Raw genomic sequence first — 26,784 nt, 5'->3', positions numbered from 1 at the left:
AGCCCCCTTTGTTTTGCATTTGCATCCTTTTTCACCATCATCTTAGTTTTTTTATTATTATTGTTATTCTTTCTTAAAGGCACGCCGGACCCATTATCTTGGAGTGACTTGACTTTGCATTCCCATATTAGCCCCTTTCTGAACCGAACCAGCTCCTCTCTGAATTGATTTCGAACTGAAGCACCAATCTTTTCGAACGATTCGCACGACACAGTGGTTCACGTTGATACATATCGCCTGATGGATCAAAATTCTCTCAATTATTAGTTTCATCTCAATGATGATAGAGGCGCGCTACGGACTAGGACGACGAAGGTGTGGTACATTTAAAAGCGCGGGGCAATAAAGTACAGACACTGTGGCGTGGCTGTCCAGCGGCTCGCATCAGCGCATCGATGATTGAGATGAAAAATTTGGTTTGTCCATTGCACGGGACCACACAGAGCCGCTTTGCGGCTTGACGACTGATAAGGCAGGCGGGTGCTTGGCAACAACTGCTCAATACAGGGCCTTATAAGTCTGTTTCGCATTGCTCTGTCTGTCCGTCGGCTACGACGTAGTAGATGCGATAATGGAAGGTGACGATACTATTGCCAGCATGAAACGACCACGCGAACCGTGAACCACAGGCGTGAGTTTGTTGCCACAGATGATCAGCACGTCAAACATGCGAGCCCAGGTTCATGTAGGCATTACCTAAACGCCAGCATTGAGCTATTGAGCAAGATGACCGAGATGAAGCCAAAGTAGACGGGCGAGTGCAGCAAGCCTCCATAAATGGCACGCAGCTCGATCCATGTCTTGCGATGATAGTGCGCAACGATCCTACGTGGTCCGTAGCCGAGAATTGAAGCGTGAGTATCAAGCTCTTGGGCACGTGGACACGCAACCTGACTGAAAGATGAGCAGTGCCCATGAGCACGCACCAATAGCCTGCAAACCCCGTGGCAAGGGTCACAAAGAAGCTGTATGCCGCAAATTGCATGGAAATGAAAAAATTCTAATTTTCGCGTCCAAAAGCGATGCGCAGAACAAGTGAGCTTAACCTCGCCTACGCTAGCTTGATGACGTCGTCAAGCCTCACCTTCTCTGACAAACAATACCCACTGCCCTCCCATGAGACAGGAAAATCTAAAGCAGGGATATTTCCGCAACAGGGACCGCGAATGAGCTGCAGAGAGGTCCATAGAATCTTGTCAAAGCGTTGGGCGCGGGAGAGCTGGTACTCACATCGACCGTTGTATGACCAGCGGATGGCCGGCGCCATGGCCAAGTAGTTGAGCTGTGCGTGGCATTGGCTCAAGATTTTAAAAAAGTAAAATTGCATTTGTCGTCGTAAATACCCCGGCTGTTGGTTGGAATGGCCACTATAATGGCAAGTGAGAGGGACGTATTAACAGCAAACCACAAAAGAACAGATGAGATATCTGGGCCGGGCCAAAGTCAGGACACATGTAAGGACGTAACTTGGCGGCCATGTCGCGGCAACAAGCAGCCGACCCAGAGACAAACCGATCATCCACGTCCAAATCGTGAAACTCGGGTTGCGCAGGCGTTTTGTCGAGTGTGCACGTGAACAATCGCTTGAGTGCATCCTTGATCCAGACACGAAAGTAAAACCAACGGTCTATCAAGGCCAGCGCAACATGACCGATGAGCTGGTGGGGCGAGTGCGTTGCTTGACATGCAAAATCACCTTACCCGTCAAAAAAAGCAAGTATGCCAAATTTTCCAGAAACTTGCGTCCAAACAGGATGGCATAAATGACTGCGCCAAACGGATGCGAAGACCAAGCGCAAATGATTGCAAATCTCGATGCACCTTTTGTCGCGCCACATCGCCATCGCAGGAACGTACAGACTGAGCCACGAGGAATGATGGGAAAGACCAGGCTCTGAAACACGTCATCGAGGTTTTCAAGCCACAGACCTAGCAGGAATATTGAGTGTCAAACCATGTGCAGAACGCATTTCAAAGTGGCAACTCGAGAGACTCGACTCACCGGCGAGAATCATGGCCACCTCAAGAGGATACTCGCTTGTCACAGCTAGAATGTATTTTTTGGAGAAAAACACCTGCCACAAGGGGGAGATCCACAGGTGGGGAGAGGAAAGAAGATGTTAGACAAGGCAATTAGGGTATATCCATTCACGACGGGTGTCTGTCAAAGGAAGCATGGTCGTACAATGAAGAGAAGAATCACGGTTGCAGCAGCTTGATAAGCCGAGTTGCCATAACGAAACGAGATGACCCAGGCGGAGAGGAGGATGATAAAGACATAATCGGCAATGATCACTCTCTTGAACTCCTACAGGCCGGACAGACGAGGTCCGCAATATGCAGCCATTGGAATCATTAGACCAGGCACGTCGCATGCAACCTAACGCCAACAGCCAACCGGGCATGCCAAACCTTCAAGCGATCGGCGTAATGAGAGCAGGTGCAGTGCCAAACGCGCTTTTCCATCCACTTGAGACTGTAGTAAGCGACCATGTGGGCACAGGTCAATGGCAGCAGACCCATCAGGGGAAACGTGCCCGTCTACGCCAGTGCAGCAACGGGAATAAGTGCAAGAGCAAGTGCGGTGAGCAGTTGCACCGGGATTGACGTTGCAGCATAATTCTGCGTCCTGGTCTTCATCGCCAACGTGCTAGCCCTTTATGGTGTAAATAAATGAAAACTCACAAAAGGATAAATGAGGAGCAGGAGTACGATCTGTGATAAGATTGAGGCTGCCACTGGAGGCACATAAAATCTATCAGAAGAGAGGCGGTCGAAGAGCAGGTTGTAAGTCATGGGTCATCTTAAGCTGCGGCATCGTATGCAAGGTAGGGGGGCGAGCGTAGTTACTTGAAATTGCGCCATGGCTTGCGCTCATCCAACACGGCATCTGAAAGGGCAGCCGCAGACAAGGGTGAGGGCAGCCTGTAGGCGCTAGTGGACAAGGAAAGAGGCGATGCAAGCCAACGGTTTGGTAATACCACCAAACAGGGCCTTTGATTTAGGGTTACAACGTACAGAATAGGATGGCCAGCAGGCCGGTAAAAATGCCATAAATGATCTTTTCGCAGACACCAATAAGAGTGAGTCATGCGCCCACTGCTTGTTGCAGACGGTTGGACACACCAAGGAGCTATAACCATACCGGATTGGTTAGCATGATGAAGATGAGCTTGTCATCAAAGTCGCTGTCCGTTCCCCGAAGCGGCAGGGCCGCGAAGATCAGCGTTGTCAACGCAACTGTGGGGCGGTGAGCAGGGCCATGATGCAGGTTATGGGTGCACGCTTCACATGTCAAAGGAGAAGGTGGAGAAGTCTTGAAGTTGGGTTGTGACAATATAGATGCTGGCAATTAAGGACGTACTCGGCAACAAAACGCCAGCCGGCACCAAGATGTAGGAGGACCAAAGCCAGCGATGCTTGGACGCTGGCCGGCGGACCTAAGCAGGAAAATGACGGATGAGTACTCGGTACAAGCTGGCTGGCAGGGGCTAAGGGATTCGATGAGGATTGGGACATACACACCTCCGTAATGATTTGAAGAGCAGATTGTCGCCGATTGGCCTGTGCACAGGACAGTTGAGATGAGAGACGTGTCACTCTTTGACAGCGAGGCCAGTAAGCTTGAGGAGCATCAAAACAAGAACAGGCCAAGCAGTGTTGTGTGGGTACAAACCAGAAAGGTGCTTAGGCGCTCAAGGGCAGGATGATTGTGGACCGCGAGTAGATCTGAGGCCATGGTGACGGTTGGGGCATGGTGGCATCCGCCATCGGCATTCTCAGCCACCGGTTCTCCGCCCAATCTGGCTTCCTCGGAACTAAGCCTAGCGCCAATGGCGTACAAGCATGAGTCAAGGGAATAAGGGCGATGGTGGGGCGATCTAGGACAGTCACAAGTGAGAGAGCGAGCCCAAGAGGGGCGTCGTGTGCGACAAAAGGTCCCCCAAACAAGAAAAGCGTCAGAAGCACGTACTCTGGTCGGGAACGATGAGATGAGTGGCTGCGGCTGCTGGAAAAGTAGAGGCTGTGGTCATGGCCTTCCGGGTCTTTCAAGATGTCTCCAGTGACGCTGATGCGGCTCACATTGCTGGCACGTCCACGCCCCGAGGGGGAGGGAAAGCGACTGCTGTCGGTGGGCCCCCGTGGCTTGATAGTGCTCAGTTGGTTGGTCGCATGTGAGGACGACGGGGAAAGGCTGCTGGCAACGACATCGTCTATATCAATGACGCTGCGGCCGAATCCAGCCGACGGGGTGCTCGCGGGATTGTTTGGCAGGCCATTGGCGGCTGCGCTGGCTATGGATTCGGACAATCGCGCCAAGTCTCGATCACCAGATAGTTTGGAGGTGGAAATATGAGGCGCGTCAGAGTTGCCGTGGTTTGAGATGACATCGACATCAATGGTTGACAGGCGCCGGACCGTGCGATAGTTGGTCTGTTGGTTGTGATTCGCAATGGGCGTATTCTCTGTGGGGGCCGTTGCGGAGGCCTGCTCGGACGTTGTAGGATTTGTGTGGCCGTGCGCGTTGTCTGGCTGCTGCGGCCTCTCTGAAGAACTAGGTGGGGCCATTGCAGTGTGGCGCGCCCGTCCGCAGGTTGAAGAAACGAGCAGACAGCTGCCTGTTTCGAAGCAAGCTTGGTTTGCTCGCCAGAAGAAAAATGGTCGCGAGCACTGGTGCCCCGGGCAGCACAGCACAGCCAAGGTCTTGAATGGTGGCGATGGCAAAAGCTGTCGCCTCTCACCGAACGCAGCCCACAAAGCCCTTGGTGGAGAATAGCGCAGCCGGCCCTTGCCCCTCGAGAGAAGACTGCAAGGCCGCCAAGCAGTAGATCGCAGGCAAGGCGTCACAAGCTGAGCCCTGTCGCACGGCAGTCCACCATGAGTCACAACGACAAAAATACCCTCTCCTCCCCCTTGCCCACCCCCGCCTCTTTGCTCGAGTACCCTCACCATACCCAGACCCCTCCGGGCATCTCCTGCTGCTTCACGTCAGTCACACACACACACACACACACACACACACACACACCTGATACTTGGCAGCAGCAGCTATTGGTGTTCGTATTATGCGAGAGTGATGTGATCCCTTTCTGACGACATCCTCTCTCTCTCTCTCTCTCTCTCTCTCTCTCTCTCTCTCTCTCTCTCTCTCTCTCTCTCTCTCTCTCTCGCAATCTCTCTCTCGAAATCTCTCTCTCTTCCTTCTTTTCTTTTGTATGACAATGTGCATGTGCCGATATTCAAGTGTGAAAAACCAGGGGCATAGGTGTGGACGTCAAATAAGAGATCACCTTGGTGTGAACGGGCCGTGTGTGACTTGTTGAACAGATGCGTGTGATAGGCGATGGTGCATGCGCAAGCGCATCTTGGCCTCGTCTCACTCATTCGACCCTTGATCAGCGTCAATCGTCGGTATGTTTGTCGCGCGCGTTGACTGCCCATCAGCTGGTTGGTCGGTCTACAAAGTCCTCTTACCCTTGCTGCTCCTGCTGTTTGATGCAGCTCGGTGCTTCCATTGCGATGCCATATGCCATACACACCCGTATACATCAAAAATCAAACTTACATCTCTTTCAACGCACAAAATTAATTATTCCCGTCCCACACATATGGAGAGCTCCAGCTACGATCCAATTGAGCCTAAGCCAGCGCATCGGGGCGGAACCTTGCCCCTGCTGACTCGCAGCCCCTTAACCCTTGGTTGTCAACGCTCGTGGAACCACCGCCCGATATCGGACGCTCGGCGACCAAGCATGCATGCGTGCGTGCGCACCCCTCGAGAGGATCGTTTTCGCGTAGCCACATCGCCACACGGATGCCCTGGAGGCCTTTGACAAGAAGGGTCAGCGCTGTGCATCTCCGTGTCAGCAAAAGGTCGGTTGAGCATGGCCAACACGAGTGAGAAAAAAAGGAACTACGCTCCCTTCTCGGACGATCTGGTGTGGCACACATCCTCTTCTCCAGCCATAATCATTCAAGCTGTACAACGATCAGCGCAACTTGTCTTGAATATGAAAACCCTTTTTCGACCCCAAAGTAGGTCCGTTTTAGGCCTGCGGCCCTTGCATGACACGCCTGGCATTGGCGCAGCTGAGTAAATACCCGACCGTCCTTAAAAACATCATGGACAGAGACAGAGGCAGAGGCAAAGCTAAAAAGGCCAAGCCATGGCTCGTGCGTTATCGACCAAACCAGCGGCAACAATTGGGCATCATCGCCATCACGAGCATCTGTCAATTCCTAACGTCTTGTCGGCCCCGCACCAAATGCGCTTTCAAAAAAAAAGGCAAAGCAGAGTGTGCAACGAGGTCCCTAGCATGGCCAGGGACATGTGGCTGGTGCTTGGAGAACAAAGCGACGTCGTATCATTTAGCGATCGCCCAAACCTGTGGGCGAATGGGGTACCGGTCCATCCAGGGAGTGCTGAATGTATTGCCACTCAACGCGAAAAAAATTCCAAACAAACCGACGAAACACCTCCAAGACCTCAAAGGCAAACACAAAGGCCTGGCCTATATAGCATGTGCAGTGCAGCAAACAAGGCCATGGCATGAGACACCTCGTTCCAGAGCACGGGGCAGGTGGCACCATACCACACAAGCCTCCCTCATTACATCCCTTGCCCGCAACCGCCTTCCCAGGCGCGCCACCTGCAGGTCCATCTAATCCTTCCTGCCCTTTCTGGCTTGGCATTGGACCAAAGTTTCCGTATAAGTGTACATAACCAACCAGAGGCGTGCTGCTGAAGATGCGAGGACAGCTTGAGGCTCCAGCAGAGTCGAAGGCACAAGTCCAATACCATGGCCAAGTAGTAAGGCAACGGAGACTGATACACAAGATGATTTCGCAAGAGCGGGAAACGTGCGTTGGCGTCTCGCGCCAGCCCCCAATCCATCAGGATGTCCCACAGAAAAGAGTAGAGTGTATTGATGGTGACACAATACAGCCAGAGAATTTGCAAGTGCTGGTCATGCGCATCGAGCTTGGCACCCTCCAGTGGGGCCAGTTGATGTTTGAGCGCTGAGGTCCAGATCACGGGAAATGAACTCAAATACTTGCCCAAGTTGATGAGGTTGTGAGTGGAGCCTGTGTCCAGATATGCGCGATAGCATTGGATGGCTCGAATTGCATATGGCAAGCTGGCAAGAATTGGTCCCACACTGCTGTGCATGCACTGCTCCGAGTTACCCGCATCAAACGTAAACACGGCGACATGGGCACACACCACAATCTGTCTCAGTTCCCCAAAAATTATCAGCAAAAGCAGCCAACCATGTTCCAGACGAAAGGTGAGATTCTTTCAGCCGCTGTCAAAGAAGAAACGCCAAGTCGCGCGCGAGAGTGTGGGCAAGCCAGCGATACACACCTGTAGATCTGCCAAGAGTTTGGACATGCTTGTCAGCGCATCGGCCGTCAAGACGTCGACAAAGTGTACTTTGGAAAACGTAAAGAAAGTCCGTAGGCGGTCCCAAAAAAAGCGTCGAAAGCCCGCAAACACGCGCTGGGGAGAAAAGACGCAAAGCAGCATGAAGCAGAACCAGAACAAGGCCTGCGTCACAGCTGCTGCGTACTCGAGCTCGTAATAAGAGGCTCCGATATAGCAGGAAAAGCACATGACCAGTAGTAGAGTCAGCACCCGCACTCCCGCCATGATGTCGCCAAATTGCGCCGAAGCAGAGGACATGCCCAGCAGTTTGCGAAAGGGGATATTGTAGCGATCAAATCCGTAGACATTGACCCCCCAACCAAAGAGGAAAAGAATGGCAATCGCACTCGTGCGAAAGACGGTAGGCACGTACATGACGGCGGCCGTCGCCCAGTCAAAGGCCACAGCCACATCCATATCGACGATGAAAGGATGACTCTCGCGCTCCTTTCCTTCCCCCCCGCACCAACGGCTCGGACACACAAGTCCGAGCGTGACACGGCTCTTACAAGGCCGGAGGTCCACCCCTCAATCCAGCACGCGCATCCCGCGCAACGCGCCAACGCCACAGTTCTCCAAAGTTGAGAACCGATCAGACACTGGTCCCCTGGGTGCCACACGTCACACCACTGGCACCCTTGCCATCAACACACGACCCTACCCCTTCTGATGTGCCCCAGACTGACGGCGATCCCCTTGACCGACCCAGCCCCATTCACCCCCCAGCAGTCGTCACTCCACAAAATCTGATCAGATCAAAAAAATTTGAAAAAAAAAAAAAAACTGTTCCTGTGATACTGTACTTTTAATCACACTTCCGCATAACTCAAAAAAAAAAAAAAAAAAAATTCTCAAAAAAACATTTTCAAAGCTCAAAGCGTCGTTGTGTCGAGGTGGTGTCGGCGGTCGTTGGGCGTCGTCCAGTGGGTGGCATGAGACGGGGTCTGGCTTGGACTTGGAACTCGGTCGTGGGCGCTGATTGGGCAAGTCTTCAACATGGCTCAGGCGGAGCAGCAAAACGTGCGCATTGAGAAACACGTGTTTCCTTGCCTTGACTCGGACCTGCCTCGGTACGTCGCGGGCCTTGCGGAGACTTGTCTCGCGTCCCAGCACGCCCTTGCTTCACTGCACATGGTGATTTGTGTAGGTTTGACCTTGCCAACACTCCCTCTCGACGCCGAGGCATACCAGCTGAGCTCGAGCTGCGCCTTCGGATCGCTGGCTGTGAGCTCATTCAGAAGACGGGCATGTTGCTGGGCTGCAAGCAGGTATGTGTGCAGCTTCATGTGCACGGCCGGCCTTTCAGAGCCACGACCTGGCTCAGAACATGGAACTTGCCTGTAGGTGGTGATGGCCTGTGCCCAGATGCTTCTTCAGCGTGCCTACTGCCGGCTCGACATCTCGCGCCATTCGCTACAGGTCCGTTTCCTTGACAAGGCGCGCGCAGGCCGCTTGTCCGTTTCCCTTTGACATTCGACTCGACCTGCTTCGTGTTTGAGGTTTCCATGCCCCGTCTCCTCGTGAGCCACAACACTGTTGACCCCCGTGCATCCGAGCATTCTTGCACCCATTACTTACCATGCCAACGCCGGGCCATTTTCCTTCCCTAGTGGGTGGGTCTGGCGTGCCTCTTCCTCGCAGCCAAGACAGAAGAGGACCATCAGCGGCTGCGATCTATCTTGCTGGTTGGCCGCCAAGTAGCACATCGCATGACTCGGTAAGCACAGCGCCCCGTGAGCGCCCCGTGAGCGCAGCGCATCAGCCCAACTGTTGGTGGGGCCATCCGAGTGGCCAACTTGCAAATGAAACACGGTCGTGATGCATTGATGATTTGTCCTCTGACCTAGTGAGTATGCGGAGAAGCAGACTGAGCTTGCACCCATGATCGTGGGCGATGACGACTACCATGAACTCAAGAACAACGTAATCAAGTCCGAACGCCGGGTTCTGAAAGAGCTGGGCTTTTGTGTTCACCTCAAACACCCACACAAGGTACTTTTGTCTCTTGCCTTTGACGGCTGGGCACACATGGCTTTGCCCGCTTAACCGACCTGTCACCCATGTACCCCACGAGCAGATGATTGTGAGCTTCCAATGCTTGATTGGCCTTGAAACACGCGAGGTTGGCAACTTCCCATCACTCCCCCTTGACCAGCATACCCGATTCTGCTTTGTACTGGCCCGACTCAGCAAATCACTCCTTCGTGGTTTTCCGAACAGGACGTGGCTCAGCTGGCCTGGAACTACATGAATGATGCGCTTCGAAGCGATGTCTTTCTCCGCTTCGAAGTGGCTGTCATTGCATGTGCTTGTATTGACCTGGCCACACGCAAGCTAGGTGCTGAGCTTTGTCTTTGATTCTCGCCAACCGCGAACATGGCCCTTGGCTCACCCCGGTCATCATCCCTGGCATATGTAGACATCCCGATGCCCGACTTGTGGTTTCAAAGTTTTGGTGTTCATCCCGATGACTTTGAGCAAACTTGTGCCACTATCCTACAGCTCTATCGCCAATCACCCGTCTATCTCGATGATTTGGCGCGCGAACTTGAGCTTGCGCTTCAAGGTGAGGTATTTCCGCCGCGGACCTCCTGAATAGAATCTGATGACGGACAGAAGAAACGAAACTTGGCCTCCCCTTTCTTTTTTTTCTTTTTTTTTTCTTTTTTTTTACGGTTTTCACATTTTGTAACCCTTCTCATGTTGTGTGCTGATTGACCCAGGACCTCACGGACCCGAGGCTGGCAGCACCAAAGAAACATCGGGGGCGCAGCCCCCAGCGCGAGGGCAGTCCGGCGCGCGTCATGCACATGGCCGATCAGCGTCACGACAGAACGGTGATCGTAACGAGCGTGACGAAGATCGCCGCAGTCATGTCCGCGCACATGGGCGTGGAAGCCGTTGGGGTTGATAGTCGATTTGGATAGGTCTGACTCTCAGAGCCCCTGCCTCTCCAGTTTGACACCTGGCCACCACCCCCGGCCTGTCCTCCAGAGACCAAACGCAAGTTTCATCGCTTCCCTACCCTAAAAGAACCTTATTTTTCTTGTCTACCTTTGCGCTCAAACCAACAAAAAAAGAAAAAAAAAACCAAGCGATCAGTCAAGACTTGACAACCCACCCAGCACAGCTTGCGGCAGGAAATTTGGCACCTCAAGGAATTGCCCTCATAGCCAAAGATGGGCGGTTTGCTGCACCAGCCAAAAGCACAGGCCAGCCTGGATGCTGCCTAGAATGCTGCCCACCACAAGTTGAGGCAGATCATGCCTTTGAGTGGCCCAGCGCTGCTGTAGCACGACTCCACTATACATTGTGGCCAGAGCAAGAGCACCGTATCGCCATTGCGGTGCATCAGGCCAGATGTCGTGCGAGTACAGTGCCAGAGATGCTAGCCAAAAGGCCAGGGCATTGGCATGGTTGGAAGGCATGCCATAGTCCCCGTCGTCAAACTCGCGCGCGCGCTTTGTGGGCCGCTGGTGCTGCAAAAGGCGTTTGAGCAACTTGCCCACCACTGCGGCCCCAACCGCTCCTACAAACGCCCGGTCCAACGACCGACCGAAAGCCGACACACATGAGACCAGCGCCAACCCATGTGCAGCGAGTCGTGTTCGAGCTGAACGCAACTACTCACCAGCAAAGGTGGCTGCCATCGGCCAAGTGCGCCAATACAAGGTGAGAGCCAAGGTGAATCCACTCACGGACCGCGAGCAGTGCCGATTGAGTTGGCCTGCCACTGTCTGATACGTTCGTTCCAAAAGCACCATTCGTGTGGTCCACAAAAAAAAAAAAAAAAAAAAAAAAAAAAAAAAAAAACAGAGAGAGACAAACAAACAGAATCAAAACGTTTTTGTGTTGACATGTGAGTTTCAGTTTTTTGACTTTTGACTTTCCCACATCGCACTGAAATCAATGCCTTGGACTGTGAATGGCTGTGTGAAAGCTGCAATGAGATGAAAGGCAAGAGCTGAAGTTTGGCCATTGGGAACGAGGGGGGGTGGCACCACACTACGCTGGTACATCATCTAGGGCGAACCCAACGGAAAGGCAGAGAAGAAGAAAAAAGAAAAAAAAATAAAGGTAGAGCAAGACGTCTGGCATGACTGTTTTATGCTTCGAACAAGGCCGAAATGACCACAGTCTCGGACGTGGAGGTCCAAGGACAGGTCACGACAACAATCTGTGCCGGTGTCACCAAGCTGCTCTGCGAGGTCACCTGCCACCCTGGGCTGGCATCTTGATTCAGAACTTGTCCATTGCAAGTGACTTGCTTGGGCAGACGGAAGGCGGCAGCACCGCGCAGTGATACGCTATGTTGTCGCTGTGCCAAGTCCGGCTGAGCCATGTCCTGCACCGTCACATTGACCATCTACAGAACACACCCAGTCACCGAATAGCCATGAAGCTGGCTTTGAACGAGGCTCTTGCGGCAGTCCGTGCTCAACTCTACCAGAACAGATCCCGGGCAAGATGGGCACGCAAAACACAATCATGACGCAGACGCACCAGACTCTCGCCCACAAACTCTGCGTCCATGTTGGCCTTGATGCTCCACTCAGTGCTGTCTTGGTGAATATACTCGTTGTCAAATCCAGCATCCTAAGAAATAATGGTTGGGAAGGGTGACGGGTTTCCAAGTCAGCTTTAACGGGCCGTTGGTAGCAAGAGGGAGGCAGCGTGGTGGCGTCAAAAGGTTTCTGGGCTGGAAACTTGCCACATAGAGAGTGCCCATGCCCGTGGAAGCCGCCAAGGACGGAAAGACGTTCCACACAAACTGCGAGGTATTCAGGGTATCGCGCTGGCTCTCGGGCAAGAACCCCAACACGGAACCCGCTCGTACAAGGCGCGGCAGCGTCTGCAGGGGAACCTGCGTAGCCAAGGTCTTGGGGCCCAGGAGGGTGGCATTGCTCTCCCAGTCAAACCATTCGCCTGTGACGTTTGGACAATTTCAGATCTCACAGGGCCGGCCGTGGCCAAACAGGAAATAAAAACGCTGAGAAGCCAATTGAATGCACGCACCTGGAGGCACCCAGAGAGAGATGTTGGCTGTCTGGGTGGCATTGTCCACCGGCGTTTCAACGGGACGCACAAGGAGGCTATCGCCCAGCAAATATTGCATGTCGTGGCTATAAGCGCCATCCTCCTCTGGCCAGGAATAGTAACAGGGTCGCAGCGGGCCAACACCGTAATCAAACGCAACGCGAGCATAGGTGTAGATGTAGCGAGACTGCGCCGCTCGCAGCTGTAGAGCTTGCTTCATCAGATCAAAGTGCTCATACTTCCAGTATCGGCGCTCAGACCCTTTGGTTCCATGAGACCGAAACAGAGGGGCCACTGCGCCAAACTGGGTCCAGCGCAGATACAACTCAGCACTCGGATCGGGTGTCTTGAAACCCCCAATGTCGTGTGACCAGTAGGCAAAGCCCACGTTGGACGCTGTGTGCGTCATTTGAACCTCAGCACGAAGCGTCTGCCACGAGGAAACGGCATCACCTAAAACCACGCCCATTACGACCATCACCACGACAAAGTCAAATGAGCTTGTCTCGCGCCATCCTCGCAACTACTGCGCCCACGTGGCGGGGCAAGTTTAGCTCTGTAATCCCCAACACTCAGGGCCAGACCCCTCCACGTACCACTAAAGCCAATGGGGTAACGCTGCTGGCCCAGACCCCCGTTGCGAGCAAGCACGGCGGGTCGCTTGCCAAGCACACGCTGTGCCGCATCATGCATGTGCGTGCTCCAAAACATGTTCCAAGCGTTATCATGCTCCCCCACGCCCCAACGCGCCACCGCCCCATCCATCCACCTAAATGCCACGCCGCAGTTGACAGTCAGAGCAAAGGCACACACACACACACACACACACACACACACACACACACACACACACACACACACACACACACACACACACACACACACACACACACACACACAGAAGAGTGACATTATCATCGTTGGAGCCGATAAAATGATGCTGCCATAAGCCGAGCCCGACACCAAGAACAAACCAGTAAGAAGTGTTGACCGAGGGCAGTACGAGCTCAAAAAAAGGCTGCATCAGCTCCAAATTCGTCACGTTCATTGGAATGGTGGCATTGGTGCTGGTGTTAAAGCCCACTGCCTCTGCGTACTGGTGATACATGCTCTGGCAAGCGTCAACGCCTATCCGAAACAATCAACATGAATCTGACGCGCTTTTTGTGCAGACCAAGCTGCGCCGGGGCCGATGGAACAAAAGCCAAGCACATCGCACCAAGAAAGTTATGACTGTTGAGGAAGAGCTTCATGGGCGTTCCAGCAGGGGTAGTACCGTCCAGCACTGCTTCATAAAATGAGCTGGGATCTGCAAAGAGCGCATGCTATAGTCAGCAGCGGACGGCGAACGGTTTGTGGAAATCAGTCACAAGCCAAGTCTCGCTAATGCTATCTCACCAGGGAACAACGTCGCGTTGTAGTCATAGCCGTTAAATCCATTGCAGGGGCTGGGAGTATCCTAAGCACCAGTGCGCGGGTGTGCATGAGCAAAGTGACATGCTTGAAAAGGCGATCGAATTGAGTTGGCGCTTCGTCACCCACATTATTGTGCCAGTTGACATCCAGGCTCAACGAATTGAGGGGGAGGCTATAGTTGGCAAAGGGCTGGAGAACGGTGTCAAAGAGGGACTGTTGACTGTACCTATTATTGTCAAGCATGGTCGGAATTGGCATGCGTGAAGTACGCTCACGATTGCGTCGCGATGACATGCATCAAGGGCGGGTGGACAACGTACGGTTCATAATGGGACCACCAAACGCCAAAGAGCTGGACGGGAGGCAATGGAATGCTGCCGGACAGCTGGACAAAATCAGCCAAGCAGCCAGTGTAATCATGACCACAAGCAAAGACATAGTAGTCCTATTTGGACCACCAGCAGGTTGTGCATCCCACACCAGCGCAGGTGAGCAGGTAACTACTACCGTTGGGCAGGTGCCCGCCGCATGGTCCGAGGTGGTGGGTGAAACCACCAACCGTGAAGCCCGTGTCATTGCGTGGGCTGATCCAGGGCTGGCCTGCAAAGGAGAAACGCGGATCGAAGTGGGGCGTGGCCGTGTCGTTGAAGACGGCAATGCCATCGCGCGACAAGAGGCCATTGGACAGCGCCAGGTGTCCTGCAGAATCAATTGGGCACGAGCAAGCATGAAACCAACGGTTTGGCCAGGGCACTGTGAAGGCGGGCCGCTTGCAAAGCAGGCTGACCTGCTTCGTCGGGAGAGACCTCGTTGAAGGAGGAGATGGTTCCGCCAAGGTTACCAGTCGCCTACCATGGCAGAGCAGAGCAGCCAAAGCGTCAATCCCTATCCTGCAGACTGCAACAGGGCAGCAAGCGAGGGGCTGCAACGGGCACGTTGCCAGCAACCAGCTTGCAAAGAAGCGGCAGCAGCCGCCACCTACATTGGTTTCGTAGTGCCAGGTATAGTTGGTTTGCAGTGCAGTGACGGCAATGTCTGCTGGGTCACGACTGGGCCAGGTGAGGTTGAAGTCTGTGGTTGTGACCATGAGATAATCATCGTCGATGAGCATCTTGTACTCGGGCAAAGGCAAGCGTCGGTTGATAAAAGCCATGCTGGCCGATTGTCCATCCACATTGCGGTCAACATTGCCGCACTGAATACGTAAGACCTGCATGCAGGGCGGGACACCCACAGATAGCGTGCTTGGGTCAGAAAAGCGGGGAGCGGTCACATGACAGGACGCCCAAGGCTGATGTGAGCATTCTCTCTGCAGAACGGTGGCCGAACCTTGCTGGTAAGGACGGTGAAGCCGCAACCACTGCGCTCGATCCATGCTCGTTGATTAGGGACGGGGTTGGCGTTGTCCATAAAAACGGGCGGCACCTGTCGCCAGGCCGCTGCCAACAGCGCCAGACCCAACAGCCCCAGGAGGCGGGCCGGCCAGCGCGGGACCCCACCCATGTTGATGGGAAGCGCTGCAAGTAGCCGACGCTCGGACGGGCCAAGGCACGCCAAGGATCGGGAAGCTTCAGCAAAAATGAGGGGCTTCCGCGACGCCTATGACAGCACCGAGCACGACTGCTGGTGAGGATAAAAGGGGGCTCGTAGGGGGCACCACGACCACCCATTGACCCAGTCAGCAAAGGAGAAGATAACAGCCAGGCTCAACCCAACGTAGAATTCAGACCCAGCTGGCGCACTGCCCACCCTCTCCATCGTCCTCCCTTACTTATTCCCACACACCCTTCCATGCAACAGAACAGAGCAGCGCTGCCATTCCCAAAGGCTCCGGAGTTCGCCCTACAGCTCATGTGGTCACTCACCCTCACGTGTGTGTAAGTGTGTGTGTGTGTGTGTGTGTGTGTGTGTGTGTGTGTGTGTGTGTGTGTGCAAACTGAGCCAGCTGTTGTCATCTTTTTCAAGCCAAGCTCAAGTTGATGCTGAGTATTATGTAGATGTTGTAGATGCTCTGAGCAAACCGATTACACTTTGTGAAAATATTATGAAAGAAGTTGCAGGTAAATGCATTTTCCGGCGTCACTGCCTTCTTGGATTTTTTTTTTACTTCTTCGTGTGATCGACACGATGGCGACAAGTGAGCCAGCCAGCAGCTTGGCCGACCTGCCCAATAGTGACCAGGGATTCGACCGCGCGGTGCTAGTGAACGAGAGCAACGGTGTACGTCGTAGATGAGCCTGGATGCCGTGGCTTTTTGTGAGGCAGTGTTCCTGAGACAGCAGAGAAGCAGCGGGGTGCCGCGTTGGCTCACTGCGCGCTGTGGGCGGTGCAATAGAATATCCTGCGCATCCGGTGCTGCTTCTGCAACTCGCCCGTGTTCAGCAAGAGTGCCGCCACGGCGACACACACTCCAGTATGTTTTCACCCCCGATATTGCTGGACCCCGGACAACAACACCAAAATCCCCTCACCCCCGTGTTATCATCGCCTGGAACACGACATGCTGTCCTTAGGTCCAGCTGCCGAAAATGGTGCAGCGTGGCGCTGAAGGGGAGACCGTCACAGATACGTGCGAGCACTGGTGGCAGGTACGACCAAGCCTGTGCTGTACCGCGCTGAGAAGGTTGAGATACTGTCAAATTGCCGCATCACCCTCCACGCTCCCCTTTCCCATTCCGTAACCCTATTCGCATTGACAGGTCAAGGATATGTATGACTTTGACAATGTGGGCTTCAGCAAGACGGTTGATGGTGTCAAGGTTCGCGCAAATGAAGCCAACGTATTGATAGTCGACAAATTACTGCGTGTCTTCCCCCCCCCCCCACTTTGACTGCTACTCACTCGTTGCTCTCCACCGCCACACCACCGACAGTATTTAGCGTGTGCCGATTGTGAGATCGGTCCCATCGGCTACCATGACCCCAGTGCCGAGCCCAAGACGTTCAATATTGCTCACGCTCGCATCCGTTATACCGAGAGCTGAGCTACTTGACCCATTTGGAAGCGGCAGAGTCTGATTGATACCGCCCATCCATGCCAGATTATGCGTGTGACTTTTTGTGATGTCCTCGACCTTTGCTGTTGCCGTTCCTTCGTTGCTGCGATTGGTGCATGCGCTTTTGGCGCCGGGATAACTTTTGCAGCGACCACGGCGCGCGACGTGCACTTTCTTTCCCTTTGAGTTGCAGCGATTTCCTCAATAATCGGCTCGTGGCCGACCGAAGCGTGTCCGATGCCCGCACCAGCACGATAATTGGTATTCAAAGCATTTTCATTTTTCTCATTGTGGTGTTGAGCTGATCAAAGTGAAAAGCATGTCGGAAGTGTAGCTGGGCCTTAGCTCCGCACGGCGGACAGCTAGTCCCGATGACAATTCTCCTCTCAGAAATCCTGCAGTGACGGTTGAACTCGAGAACCGGCAGGGTGGTTTGATGGGAGTGGTGCGCTTGGCGCAAGCAAGGCAATCGTCGCTGGCGCCTATGGACGAGCCTGCTTGGCTTTCCTGCAAAATGCCAAATAGCACACAAAATCAAAAGTGAGGAGAACGACAACAAACAGCAAAAAAAAAAAAAAAATGAGACAAAAAACAAGCCCACGGCATGCTAGTTGAAATCATCTTGTATGTGTGCCAGCCGTGCCTACGTACTTGCGTGCAAGGTAGCGCGCACGTGCAGCATCGACATTGGTGTCGTCATTGCGTCGCTTGGCGGCGGCCACCACCTCCGCGGACACTTGCCCTGACTCCGCGGCGATGGCACGCTGTGAATCGCGCAGCGCCACCGCATTGACCTTCCCACTGCTGCTCAAGGCCCGGACCTCGACCTGCGATGCCCGCACTCAAGCTTGTCAGTGGTCAACAGAGTGCTAGCAAGGAGAGCAGAAGCGTCATCGATCGCGAGTGACACACCTTTCGCAGCTTGGGTAAGAGGTAGCGGACCCAATCATACTTGATGGGGCACACGTTACGCATAAAGGGCTTGAAGAACAGCATGCCGGCAAGATGAGGGACGGACGCTAGAAAGCGTGGGAGTTGGAAGATGCCAACCAACAAACCTTGGTGGTCCACACGACTTGATTGAAAATGGCCCAGTCGAGCTTCTCAGGCGTGTGGGCGTAAGCCGAAGACGGGTGCAGGATTACCACGCTGGCATTGCCTGTCAGCGACAACCAAATCAGTGTGAGGACCCAGGCCTTCCGCGAACCTCTGCCAGACAGCTAGGTACCCGCCGAACCTTCCATGGTGCGGAAGTAGGCTTGATCTTCAGCGCGCCGTGCCACGTTGTGGAAAAGGCCCTTGCACAAGAGCCGACAAATCACCTCACGATCCGCCTGGCAACAAAAACAAGAAGCAAACAAAAAAAAAAATGGGCTTAGCTTCATGAAGCACAGAAGAGACGAAATGGAGCGACGATGGGGAGAAGAAGAAAAGAGGGAAAGGGGACAGAGGGAGACGAATAGCAGGAAAGGGAAAGAGGGCAGTTGAAATGAGCATTCGTGCCAGGGAAGGAAGGCGGACAAACCTCGGGTACAGGTGGCAAAAGCCCGTTCTGGGGCGCAGCTCGCCACCAATCACGGCGTCGACGCGAAGGTGGCTTTTCGGGCGGTGCAACGTCGTTCATGGCTATGCCCATCCAACAAGCCAGAGCGGCGCAGAGCTTGAGTGAATGGCATGAAGAGCCAGCTTTCCGCTGACGATACGGGCCGCGTCTTACCCTGCAAATCGGCATCCTTGAGAGACTTGAGGATGGCCAACAGCTGGTCGTGTACCTTGATTGCTGCACATGCATGAATGTTCGTGAGCCATCCAATACCGGCGTTGAAGGAAGAGAATGACCCGAGGCACAAACGATGCCTTTTGCAAGCTCGTGAAGAAGACAGGTGACACTAACCATTACGAGTCACGCGCTTATGGATGAAAAACTTGCTACACCAGTTCAAACCATCGCGAGCTTGTTGGCAACAGCGAAAGATGTAAAGCAGAGTATTGAAATCGTCGCCTCCTCCCTCGAGCAACTATTCCAGAAAGGCAGTGCGTCGACTATGAGTGCACACAGACACACACACACACACACACACACACACACACACACACACACACACACACACACAACCCGGAGAGGATTCAAGATGTCGCCGGGTTGCACAAGTAAGCTGACCTTTTTGCGTTGCTCCTCGGCCTCGGCTAGTCGTTCCTTGTTGCCCGGTCGCACGAATGGGTCCTCAGACACCAACATGGCCACAACAGCGGCCAGATCATCCAAAAACTCGGATGGGATGTGGTCACGCTGAGCATGCAGCATAACGCAGGCGTGTGAGGGCGGCAAGGGGAACGAGGCCATGGCTTTGCCAAAGGGGGTGACTTGGCCATCCTTATCGATGGCATCAAAAAAGTAGAGGCGCCGCAAGGCTTCCAACAGTTGAAATTCTTCCGGCGCATCAATGTAGTCAAAGTGAAGTACGTCATTGATGCCAAGGCACTTGAGAGTGAGCACAACCGAAGCCAGGCTGGAGCGCTGGATTTCCGGAACCGTGTGTTCGTGCATCTTGGTCTGCTCGAATTCGGCATCGTAAATGCGAAAGCAAATACCCTCACGCGTACGACCGGCACGACCAGCGCGCTGAGACGCCTCGGAGCGTGAGATGGGCACGACTTTGAGCGCATCGAGGCCAGTCTTGGAGTCGTACATGGTTTGCTTGACAAAGCCCGAGTCGACAACGTACACAATGCCCTCGACGGTCAGAGAGGTGGAAGCAATGTCGGTGGCCACGACGACCTTGCGAATGCCCGGGGGTGCGGGCTCAAAGATCTTTTGCTGAGCCTTGCCAGTCATCGAACCGTAGACTGGCACGACAATGAGACCATCGACGGCGGTATCACGCACGTGCTCGTCATAGTCCAGGTGTTCGGCCCGGTTAAAAATGGTACTGCAGGCCCGATCAATCTCACCACGACCGGTGAGGAAGACCAAGATATCACCTGCGTCCTGTTCGCAGTGGATGTCCATGACCACATCGCAGCATCGCTCAACAAAGTCGGTGTAGTTTTCGCTGTTGATGAGGTTGCAATGGCGGATACTGATGGGGAAGGTACGCCCGGGAATATGGTACACGGGGCTTGCGAAGAAGGTTTCAAACTTGTCGGCGTGGAGTGTAGCCGACATGATGACAATCTTGAAGCGGTGTTCAGCCTGACGGAGGGATTCCTTGAGGAGTCCGAACAAGATGTCTGTCTCGAGCGAGCGAACGTGCGCCTCGTCAAGCACAACGACGCTGTACTTGGCAAGCGTCGGGTCAGCCAGGCATTCGCGCAGAAGTACACCGTCAGTGACATAGCGAATGGCCGTGTCATCGCGGCACTGGCGATCAAAGCGCACGTGGTAGCCCACGGCTTCACTGCCCACGACCGTGCCGCGCTCCTCGGCAACACGGGCCGCAACAGACACGGCAGCAACCCGGCGTGGCTGCGACACAAGGATGGGACCCTCCTTGTGAAAGCCTGCTTCGTATAGATACTGCGGCAGCTGGGTTGTTTTACCGGAGCCCGTCTCGCCAATTACCACGGTGCACCGGTTCTCCTGAATCAGGTCAATCAAGGCTTGCCGGTGCTCGGTGATGGGCAAGTTCTGACTCGAAAGCGTAAAGTGCTCGTGCGGAGCTGGAGGGGCGTCGTCCAGAAGTTCATCATCGGAATCATCCACCCTCACCCGTTCCGTCTTGTGCACACGGCCATGGTGCTCTGGGTGCTGTGTCTGCGACATGGCGCTCTGCGCAAACGAAGAGAGTGAGAGAGTGTGTGTGTGCGAGTGAGAGAGAAAAAAAAGAGAAAGAGAGAGACTTTTTGCTCTCTCTCTCTTTCGCTCTCCTCTGAATATCTTCTACAACTTTTAAACATTCTGCTACCTTTTCCAGTGCAATCTTCACCTTTACTTTACCTATACACTAGTCCGATCAACTGCATCTTCTCTACTTTATGCTACATCTTCTTATTCCTTCTTCCTTTTTATTCTTCTTCACTGCGTCAGTGAGTCGCGTCACGATGGCTGAGGGGGGAGAGTGTGCTGTTGGGAAGCGGGCGGTGGAAACGGATGATGCCGGGGTGACGGCGGGTGAGGGGCCGGCCAAACGGGCCGCCACGGTGGCAGAAAGTCCGGCGGTGGATGCGGCGGAGGAGCAGGCCAAGGTGGAGGCCGTGGTGAACAAGCTGCTTGGCTTTGTGGACAACGAGAAGAAGCTCGTACGAGCGCAGGGCGTGATTTGCAAGGCTGTTGCGGCTGTCACGAATGCGGCCTCGGCAGAATGTTACCTACCCTTGGTCACTGAACTAGAAAAGCGGCGCGACTTGAAGGGGCTGCGCAAGAACCGAGAGCTGTTTGAGGCCTACAGCAAGATTTTTGCAGCTCTGGACGAGATGGCGCAGCATCTCAATCCAACCTCCCGCTACGTGGTAGAGACGGCTGTCTTTCGATACCGCTTGGAACATGAGCTGCAGACGGACGATAGCTTTCGCTTTGCTGCGGCAGCCAAGCGCGTGCAGCAGTGCCTGGACGAACTGCCCTGGGCCTTTCGTGACTCGCTTGAGGATGCAGAAGGCAGCAAGGTGCCCAACGCAGAGAACAAGCCCTTGCTCAGCCTCGCGCAGAAAACCGACCGATGTGCTGTCCTGTGTCAGTTGCTGGAACTACAGCTCGCTCGTTGGCACCAAGCTTTTGTCCGAGCTGCACTGGAGCAGTCGGCCCGCACTGGCGCAGCGCATCGCCTCCTCTTCCCGGAGGCAGAGCGCGAGCGCTTGGACCAGATCAATGACGCCATCCGCGCCAACAAAAGCAAGGGGACGCTGCACGCCAAAAAGACGGCCGGTGGCCCGCGAAATGCTGGTAGCTATGGCACCTGGACCACCTGAGCATTTGCTTTGAATTTGCAGCCAGACCCTCGAAGAGGATCAAACAAGCAGTGACCCAGTGTCAGGAGCTGTTCAACTTTTTGGCTGACAGGGAGCAGACGGGGCGAACGGACAGGCACATGCAACTCGCTGGGCGAGGCCGCCTGCCCTCGTTTGCAAACGCCCATGGTAGTGATGGTGGTAGTGATGGTGTTCATGATATTGCTGTTTCCTTGTTTCCACACTTGCTCCTCAAACCGAGTCAATTGACCTGAATGACTGAAGCCTCTGGACCGGTCACTCGTATTGATCCGCGGAGAGAAGTCATGAGTGTGGCGAGCTTTCTGCGTGTTGTTTGGTTTGAATCCTTTGCTTCGAGGTGTGGAGAACCTCCTGGCAAGTCTCGTCGTCATGGTCGAGCGTCGTGTGAGGAACGAAGCTGGTGTGATGGAGAGAAGAGATGGTCAAGCAAACGTTTTGTTGAATTTGCAAAAGTTGGCAAGGGAGGGGGCATGGCTGTTTCGCAGCCGAGGTTGAAAAAACAAATGGGCACGCTCAGCGTGACTTTGTTTTGCGTATACACAACTCATTGACATGCCGCCACGCAAGTGCCGTGGCCTCGGGCCTGGGCGAACAAGGTAAAATATCAAAGCAACAGGATGGAAGCGCCTCGGGGAGCGTTCATCCTGAAGCAAGAGGAAAATCTAAATCGGGTCTAGTCTAAGAAACGGAAAAGAGAACAAAACCAAAACGCAAAAAGCAAAAAGGGGAAGAGCTTTAGACATGGATGGCCAGCCCATCCATGCCATCGTCGGCGGTGGCCATGGCTGTCTCGCCACACGCCAGCGCCAGGGAGTGGTCGGTGCTGGGTGCCAGAGCAGCGTGTTGGCGGCGGAGAATGGGCGAGCTGCGACGACGCCGGCGGCTGTTGGGGATTGCAACGGCAGGTCCAAAGCATGAGGCTCCGTTGTGCAGGCGAGCGGCGGATTTGAGGTCTTTGGCATGTTGGCCAAAGTTGACCTTGGACATGGCCGCGGTACTTGGGCCCATGCACGATGCCTCGTCGGTCGAGTACATAAATTCAAAGTCGGAGCAAGTGGGAAAACTGGGCATCTGCTTGGTGGGGGGCTGGGAAGTCATAGCAGCGCAAAGGTCGAGTTCGTAGCGATGTTGGGGCACGAGTTGAATGTCGTGTTCGACGTGGTGGCTGATGACCAAGCCGTTAACACGGAAGCGGCCCTGGGAAGGGTGAAGGCCCATCTTGGCACGCGTTTCGGCGAGGGTGCGCACTTGATCGTCACATTTAATGACCAGTTGCATGGAAGGGATGAGAACCTGAGCCACTGGTTCGGATGATGACGGGGACGCTGCCGGAGAAGCGGCAGGACTGGTGGTGGTGGCGGCGGCGGCGACGACGGTTTGTCGGACGCGCTTGACAGCGGGGCCAACCTCGTCCGGGATGGATGTTTTCTGCTGCTGCTGCTGCTGCTGCTCCTCGAGCTGAGGGGAGGTGGCGGGCTGCAAGTGAATGCGCTGTTGCTGAAGTTGTTGTTGATGGTGTTGGTGGAGCTGCTGTTGTTGGAGAAGGATTTGGTGCGCGTAGGCCGCTTGGTAGGCAGCCAGCTGCTGTTGCCAGACTTGAACGGGGTTCATGACAGGGGCGGGCGTCATGACGGGTATGTTATCGGTGCGAGTCGCAGTCGGGCCGTGTGGGGCAGCAGGACTGGGCAAGCCTGCCGTGGGGTTGAGATCGGCCGTAAACGGAGCGAGCTCTGTTCCCATGCAGTCCATTGTCTCTCACTTGTGGACCGCGTGAGGGGTGGGTGGCTGTGATGGGTGGGTGGGTGGCTGTGGCTGTGCGGTGGAAACCGCGCACAACACGAGAAGAGCGCAAGGATTCCTTGACCTCAAAAGATATGCGAACGAAAGAGGTGGGAGATGGCGTCACGGGGAAGCAAGGGTCAGATGTGTAGTGTGTGTGTGTGTGGCTGTCAACTCGAGGTCGCCAGGAAGAAAAATGCTGAGTATTAGGACCAAACAACACAGAGAGAGAGAGAGAGAGAGAGAGAGAGAGAGAGAGAGAGAGAGAGAGAGAGAGAGAGAGAGCTGTGCGGTGTGCAGGGAAAGGAGAATGGGTGGGGAAAGGGGCAGCCGGTCTGTGGTGGGTGGGGACCCTTGAGGCAAGATCCGCGCGCGGTCTGTGTGTGATTGTGCTTATGAAAAGAGAGAGTGAGGGATGCAGTGTGGGCTTGCATGCAAGGGGTCAAGTACGAAATCATTAGGCCCATAGTCCCACAACACTGACAAACCTGCACGTACGTGACCCGGAAGGACGGAGTTCTTGTGTCAGGACTGCTACATCAAAAATAGGACTGAAGAGGTCTGTTGGGGTGGCCATGGCTTCTTTTAATGTATCTATTACGTATATCTCCGTATATATCTCTGTTTAATGCTTCACAAACTTTCTTTACAAACATTAATACATTGTATTTATACTAACAACTATATACATAAAGTCTTTATTTGTCTTCATAAAACTCTTGTTCGGCTGCAATAACTGATCAAACCCTGCTAGGGCATACTTTCGGAGAAAAAAATTGGGCTTCATGATTCAGAATACCCTGTGATGCAACCTCGAATACGGCTCTGGTGCGGGGTTGTGATGTGCGCCATCTGACCCTGTGATTGGCCTGCCCAGCGTCGTTGAGCCCCCTTCCCTTCTCACCCTCAAGAGTTGCGCACGGGGCATCATTCTCTTCTCGCCCAAAACAAAACACAGTCGATCGCGCATGCAACCCAAAGCGAGCAGAGGGGTTTCAACCTGCGCAGTCTTGGAGCGTGACTTTCCGACGCCTCTAACTGTCCATGTAGGGACCATACGTTTGGGTGTATGGGTTTTTGCCTTGGTTTTGGTTATGGGATGTTGGGGGGCAACTCCCATTTCATCATTTCATCGCGCGCGTGCGATTGATGAAGCATGAGCGTCAACTGACGACAAAGTGAATGAGCAAGACGTGGCGCCGTGCGGGTGGCGTTTGTATGTGTGAGTGTTGGAAGTTGATTGCGCCAGAGCAGAGCCAGGGCCCACTCGGTCCATCATGGTGATGATGGTGTCGCTTTCGTGATGCTTTGGATTCAACCGCGATTCCAGCCCTTGACCCCTGTTCGGCTTTGCTCTTCGGCTTGGCAATTGGTTCGTCCTCCTACAGCCTTGATGTAACGAAATCGCATCCAGCAAGCACGCAGTATCATATCAGTGTCATCAACTCTGTCAATTTACGGCCGGCGCTACCCACGGGCCTGTCGTAGCGTTTGAGCGATGACAGCTTTCAAGCCGACAAGTGGCACAGGCACAGGCAAAGGCACAGCAAGTCATCCCTTGTCACTCATTGCTTGGAGAGAAACGTTACCTGGCCCGAGAACCTGTTGAAACCATGCCCCCAACCCGTCATGGAAGCGACAAGGCTCAGGCGCCCAAGCTCCTGGTATGGGGTTGCTCTCGTTACATCAGCCCCCCCGAGCAGCAACATCTCAATTCAATTGCAAAGTAAAAGTAAAAGCTCTCGCACACGCACAACTGACTCACTCACTGACTCGCACACTCACACTCTCCCTCTCCCTGCGCAACGAGACCCAATCAACATCTGCACGAAACGTGTGTATTAGGGATACACTAGGGTGCTGCAGGCTGCGCCGAAGCGGGGTGGAACGTTGTCGGCTAGGGGCTCGGCCCTCCAGGCCTTGCCATCAAAGGCCTCAAGGGCCGTGGCGCTGCCGTTGGCCCCGCGCCCGAACATGGCATAGAGCTTGCCCCGTAGTACTGTCGCACACAGGGAAGAGCGTGCCTCCACCATAGAGGGCCACTGCCGCCACTGTTCTTCGCCATCCATGGCAAAAACCAGAGGACTCTGCTGCTTGTGTGCGTTCACGCCGCCCAAGACCACCAGTTGCGCTTGAAAGGTGGCAGCGGCAGCGATGGCCAACGGCACGGGCAGCCGGCTGTGCGCCACAAAAGCGGATCCATTTAAGCGCCAGACCAAATCTGTTGGGGAGTTGGACGCAGCAATATAACCACCAATCAAATAGAGTTGGCCACCAAAGACGCCTGCCGTAGCCCCCGTCACGTTAAAGTCCAGCGGATACAACGTCCACCGTGCGCCATCAAAGACTTCATACGAAGCCTGACCGGCTTCGCCAAGACTTGTCTGCCCGCCGATCACATAGATACGGTCCTGAAAAACGGCGGTGGCTGCCCCTGCCCGTGCCCGTGTCATTTGTGGCGCGCTGTACCACCTTTGCCCATCAAAGACATTGACCAAGTGGAGCGCCGCCTGGTCACCCCCCAAACCCCCCATGACGTAGAACTCGTTGTGATAGCCCACACCTGCACTCAGCATAGCCAGCGGTGTCATGGTCTCCACAGCCTCGTGCACCGTGCCATCAAAGTACTCGGCCACATCCACCAGCCCAGCAGTCGGCATTGAGACATTGTCGCTGCCACCGGCAGTCAAGATCAGGGCCTGACCATAGATCACAGCCATTCCAGCCTCCACCCCGCTTGCACCAAGCAAAGCCGCAAATAGAAACATTGGCCAGCGTTGCAGCCATCCCAACGTTCCCAACAACGAGGGGCCCCCTCCCGCCTGGACCCCACCGCCCCGTAGCATGCTGTCGTCGGCCTGTCGAGGCCCCATCACCGACTACTGCGTGTGCGCGCGCGCGGGATGTCACTGACTTTTTGGCTTGTGGGACCACGTCACTGTAACAACTGCAGCAGCAACAACCAACTCAAACTCAAAGCAACTTGCTGACAACCTTCAACTACACAACTGCGCTTTTTTCTTTTATTTATTTGTGGTTTGAACTCGATTTGCTTGCTTGTGCTTGCATAACCTCGCCCTTGTCATGTCATAGTCTTGTGGCTCTAGTGGGGTCTGCCTTGGTCTGAATTTGTGGCTCTCATCTAAAGAATACGCGCGCCCAAAACCGCAGCTACCAGATCCAGCACAAAGGGCCCAACATCGG

The 26,784-nt window shown here is 54.4% G+C and overlaps 7 protein-coding genes across 7 annotated transcripts; 3 read left to right on the top strand and 4 right to left on the bottom strand.

The window, feature by feature from the left end:
• Positions 1 to 241: 241 nt before the first annotated feature.
• MONBRDRAFT_33138 (uncharacterized protein) lies at positions 242 to 7,843 on the bottom strand (the record flags this gene model as incomplete). The annotated part of the gene is made up of 22 exons (XM_001747267.1): positions 242 to 587; positions 697 to 825; positions 927 to 1,000; positions 1,085 to 1,131; positions 1,231 to 1,367; positions 1,513 to 1,627; positions 1,702 to 1,767; positions 1,858 to 1,929; positions 2,003 to 2,075; positions 2,186 to 2,308; positions 2,413 to 2,541; positions 3,146 to 3,240; positions 3,365 to 3,440; positions 3,526 to 3,564; positions 3,677 to 3,824; positions 3,974 to 4,555; positions 4,743 to 4,807; positions 4,956 to 5,029; positions 5,096 to 5,209; positions 6,387 to 6,512; positions 6,730 to 7,231; positions 7,367 to 7,843. The coding sequence occupies 22 exons, from the start codon at positions 7,841 to 7,843 to the stop codon at positions 512 to 514; spliced, it is 3,339 nt and encodes a 1,112-aa protein (XP_001747319.1). The 3' UTR covers positions 242 to 511.
• A 460-nt stretch (positions 7,844 to 8,303) lies between these two features.
• Positions 8,304 to 10,478, top strand: MONBRDRAFT_33137 (uncharacterized protein). The gene is made up of 8 exons (XM_001747360.1): positions 8,304 to 8,496; positions 8,574 to 8,694; positions 8,771 to 8,845; positions 9,037 to 9,143; positions 9,274 to 9,418; positions 9,647 to 9,764; positions 9,846 to 9,997; positions 10,150 to 10,478. Exons 1-8 carry the CDS (start codon positions 8,423 to 8,425, stop codon positions 10,351 to 10,353), a joined length of 996 nt encoding a protein of 331 aa, XP_001747412.1. The 5' UTR covers positions 8,304 to 8,422; the 3' UTR covers positions 10,354 to 10,478.
• A 904-nt stretch (positions 10,479 to 11,382) lies between these two features.
• On the bottom strand, positions 11,383 to 15,382 carry MONBRDRAFT_33136 (uncharacterized protein; the record flags this gene model as incomplete). The annotated part of the gene is made up of 14 exons (XM_001747266.1): positions 11,383 to 11,792; positions 11,930 to 12,022; positions 12,264 to 12,352; positions 12,443 to 12,916; positions 13,060 to 13,403; positions 13,438 to 13,591; positions 13,683 to 13,772; positions 13,862 to 13,922; positions 14,006 to 14,105; positions 14,200 to 14,324; positions 14,439 to 14,578; positions 14,667 to 14,727; positions 14,862 to 15,089; positions 15,209 to 15,382. The coding sequence occupies 14 exons, from the start codon at positions 15,380 to 15,382 to the stop codon at positions 11,532 to 11,534; spliced, it is 2,394 nt and encodes a 797-aa protein (XP_001747318.1). The 3' UTR covers positions 11,383 to 11,531.
• A 592-nt stretch (positions 15,383 to 15,974) lies between these two features.
• MONBRDRAFT_33135 (uncharacterized protein) lies at positions 15,975 to 17,065 on the top strand. The gene is made up of 5 exons (XM_001747359.1): positions 15,975 to 16,099; positions 16,215 to 16,292; positions 16,393 to 16,467; positions 16,579 to 16,638; positions 16,753 to 17,065. Exons 1-5 carry the CDS (start codon positions 16,007 to 16,009, stop codon positions 16,861 to 16,863), a joined length of 417 nt encoding a protein of 138 aa, XP_001747411.1. The 5' UTR covers positions 15,975 to 16,006; the 3' UTR covers positions 16,864 to 17,065.
• A 3,851-nt stretch (positions 17,066 to 20,916) lies between these two features.
• Positions 20,917 to 21,780, top strand: MONBRDRAFT_26915 (uncharacterized protein; the record flags this gene model as incomplete). Its single annotated transcript, XM_001747358.1, has 1 exon — positions 20,917 to 21,780. The coding sequence occupies one exon, from the start codon at positions 20,917 to 20,919 to the stop codon at positions 21,778 to 21,780; it is 864 nt and encodes a 287-aa protein (XP_001747410.1).
• A 448-nt stretch (positions 21,781 to 22,228) lies between these two features.
• Positions 22,229 to 24,047, bottom strand: MONBRDRAFT_33133 (uncharacterized protein; the record flags this gene model as incomplete). Its single annotated transcript, XM_001747265.1, has 3 exons — positions 22,229 to 23,492; positions 23,561 to 23,613; positions 23,794 to 24,047. The coding sequence occupies 3 exons, from the start codon at positions 24,045 to 24,047 to the stop codon at positions 22,537 to 22,539; spliced, it is 1,263 nt and encodes a 420-aa protein (XP_001747317.1). The 3' UTR covers positions 22,229 to 22,536.
• A 1,374-nt stretch (positions 24,048 to 25,421) lies between these two features.
• On the bottom strand, positions 25,422 to 26,300 carry MONBRDRAFT_9628 (uncharacterized protein; the record flags this gene model as incomplete). The annotated part of the gene is made up of 1 exon (XM_001747264.1): positions 25,422 to 26,300. One exon carries the CDS (start codon positions 26,298 to 26,300, stop codon positions 25,422 to 25,424), a length of 879 nt encoding a protein of 292 aa, XP_001747316.1.
• Positions 26,301 to 26,784: the final 484 nt, after the last annotated feature.

This window comes from Monosiga brevicollis, genomic scaffold, assembly GCF_000002865.3.
Source record: "Monosiga brevicollis MX1 MONBRscaffold_16 genomic scaffold, whole genome shotgun sequence".
Lineage (NCBI taxonomy): Eukaryota > Choanoflagellata > Craspedida > Salpingoecidae > Monosiga > Monosiga brevicollis.
Note: the sequence above shows the minus strand (reverse complement) of the source record. Positions and strands in the feature narration are given on the sequence as shown.

Coding starts and splice junctions, on each gene's coding strand:
- MONBRDRAFT_33137 (XM_001747360.1), top strand. CDS start 8,423: ATGGCTCAGGCGGAGCAGCAAAACGTGCGCATTGAGAAACACGTGTTT. Junction 8,695..8,770: donor TGTTGCTGGGCTGCAAGCAG/GTATGTGTGCAG, acceptor ACTTGCCTGTAG/GTGGTGATGGCCTGTGCCCA. Junction 9,765..9,845: donor CCTGGCCACACGCAAGCTAG/GTGCTGAGCTTT, acceptor TGGCATATGTAG/ACATCCCGATGCCCGACTTG.
- MONBRDRAFT_33135 (XM_001747359.1), top strand. CDS start 16,007: ATGGCGACAAGTGAGCCAGCCAGCAGCTTGGCCGACCTGCCCAATAGT. Junction 16,293..16,392: donor CCACGGCGACACACACTCCA/GTATGTTTTCAC, acceptor TGCTGTCCTTAG/GTCCAGCTGCCGAAAATGGT. Junction 16,639..16,752: donor AGACGGTTGATGGTGTCAAG/GTTCGCGCAAAT, acceptor CACCACCGACAG/TATTTAGCGTGTGCCGATTG.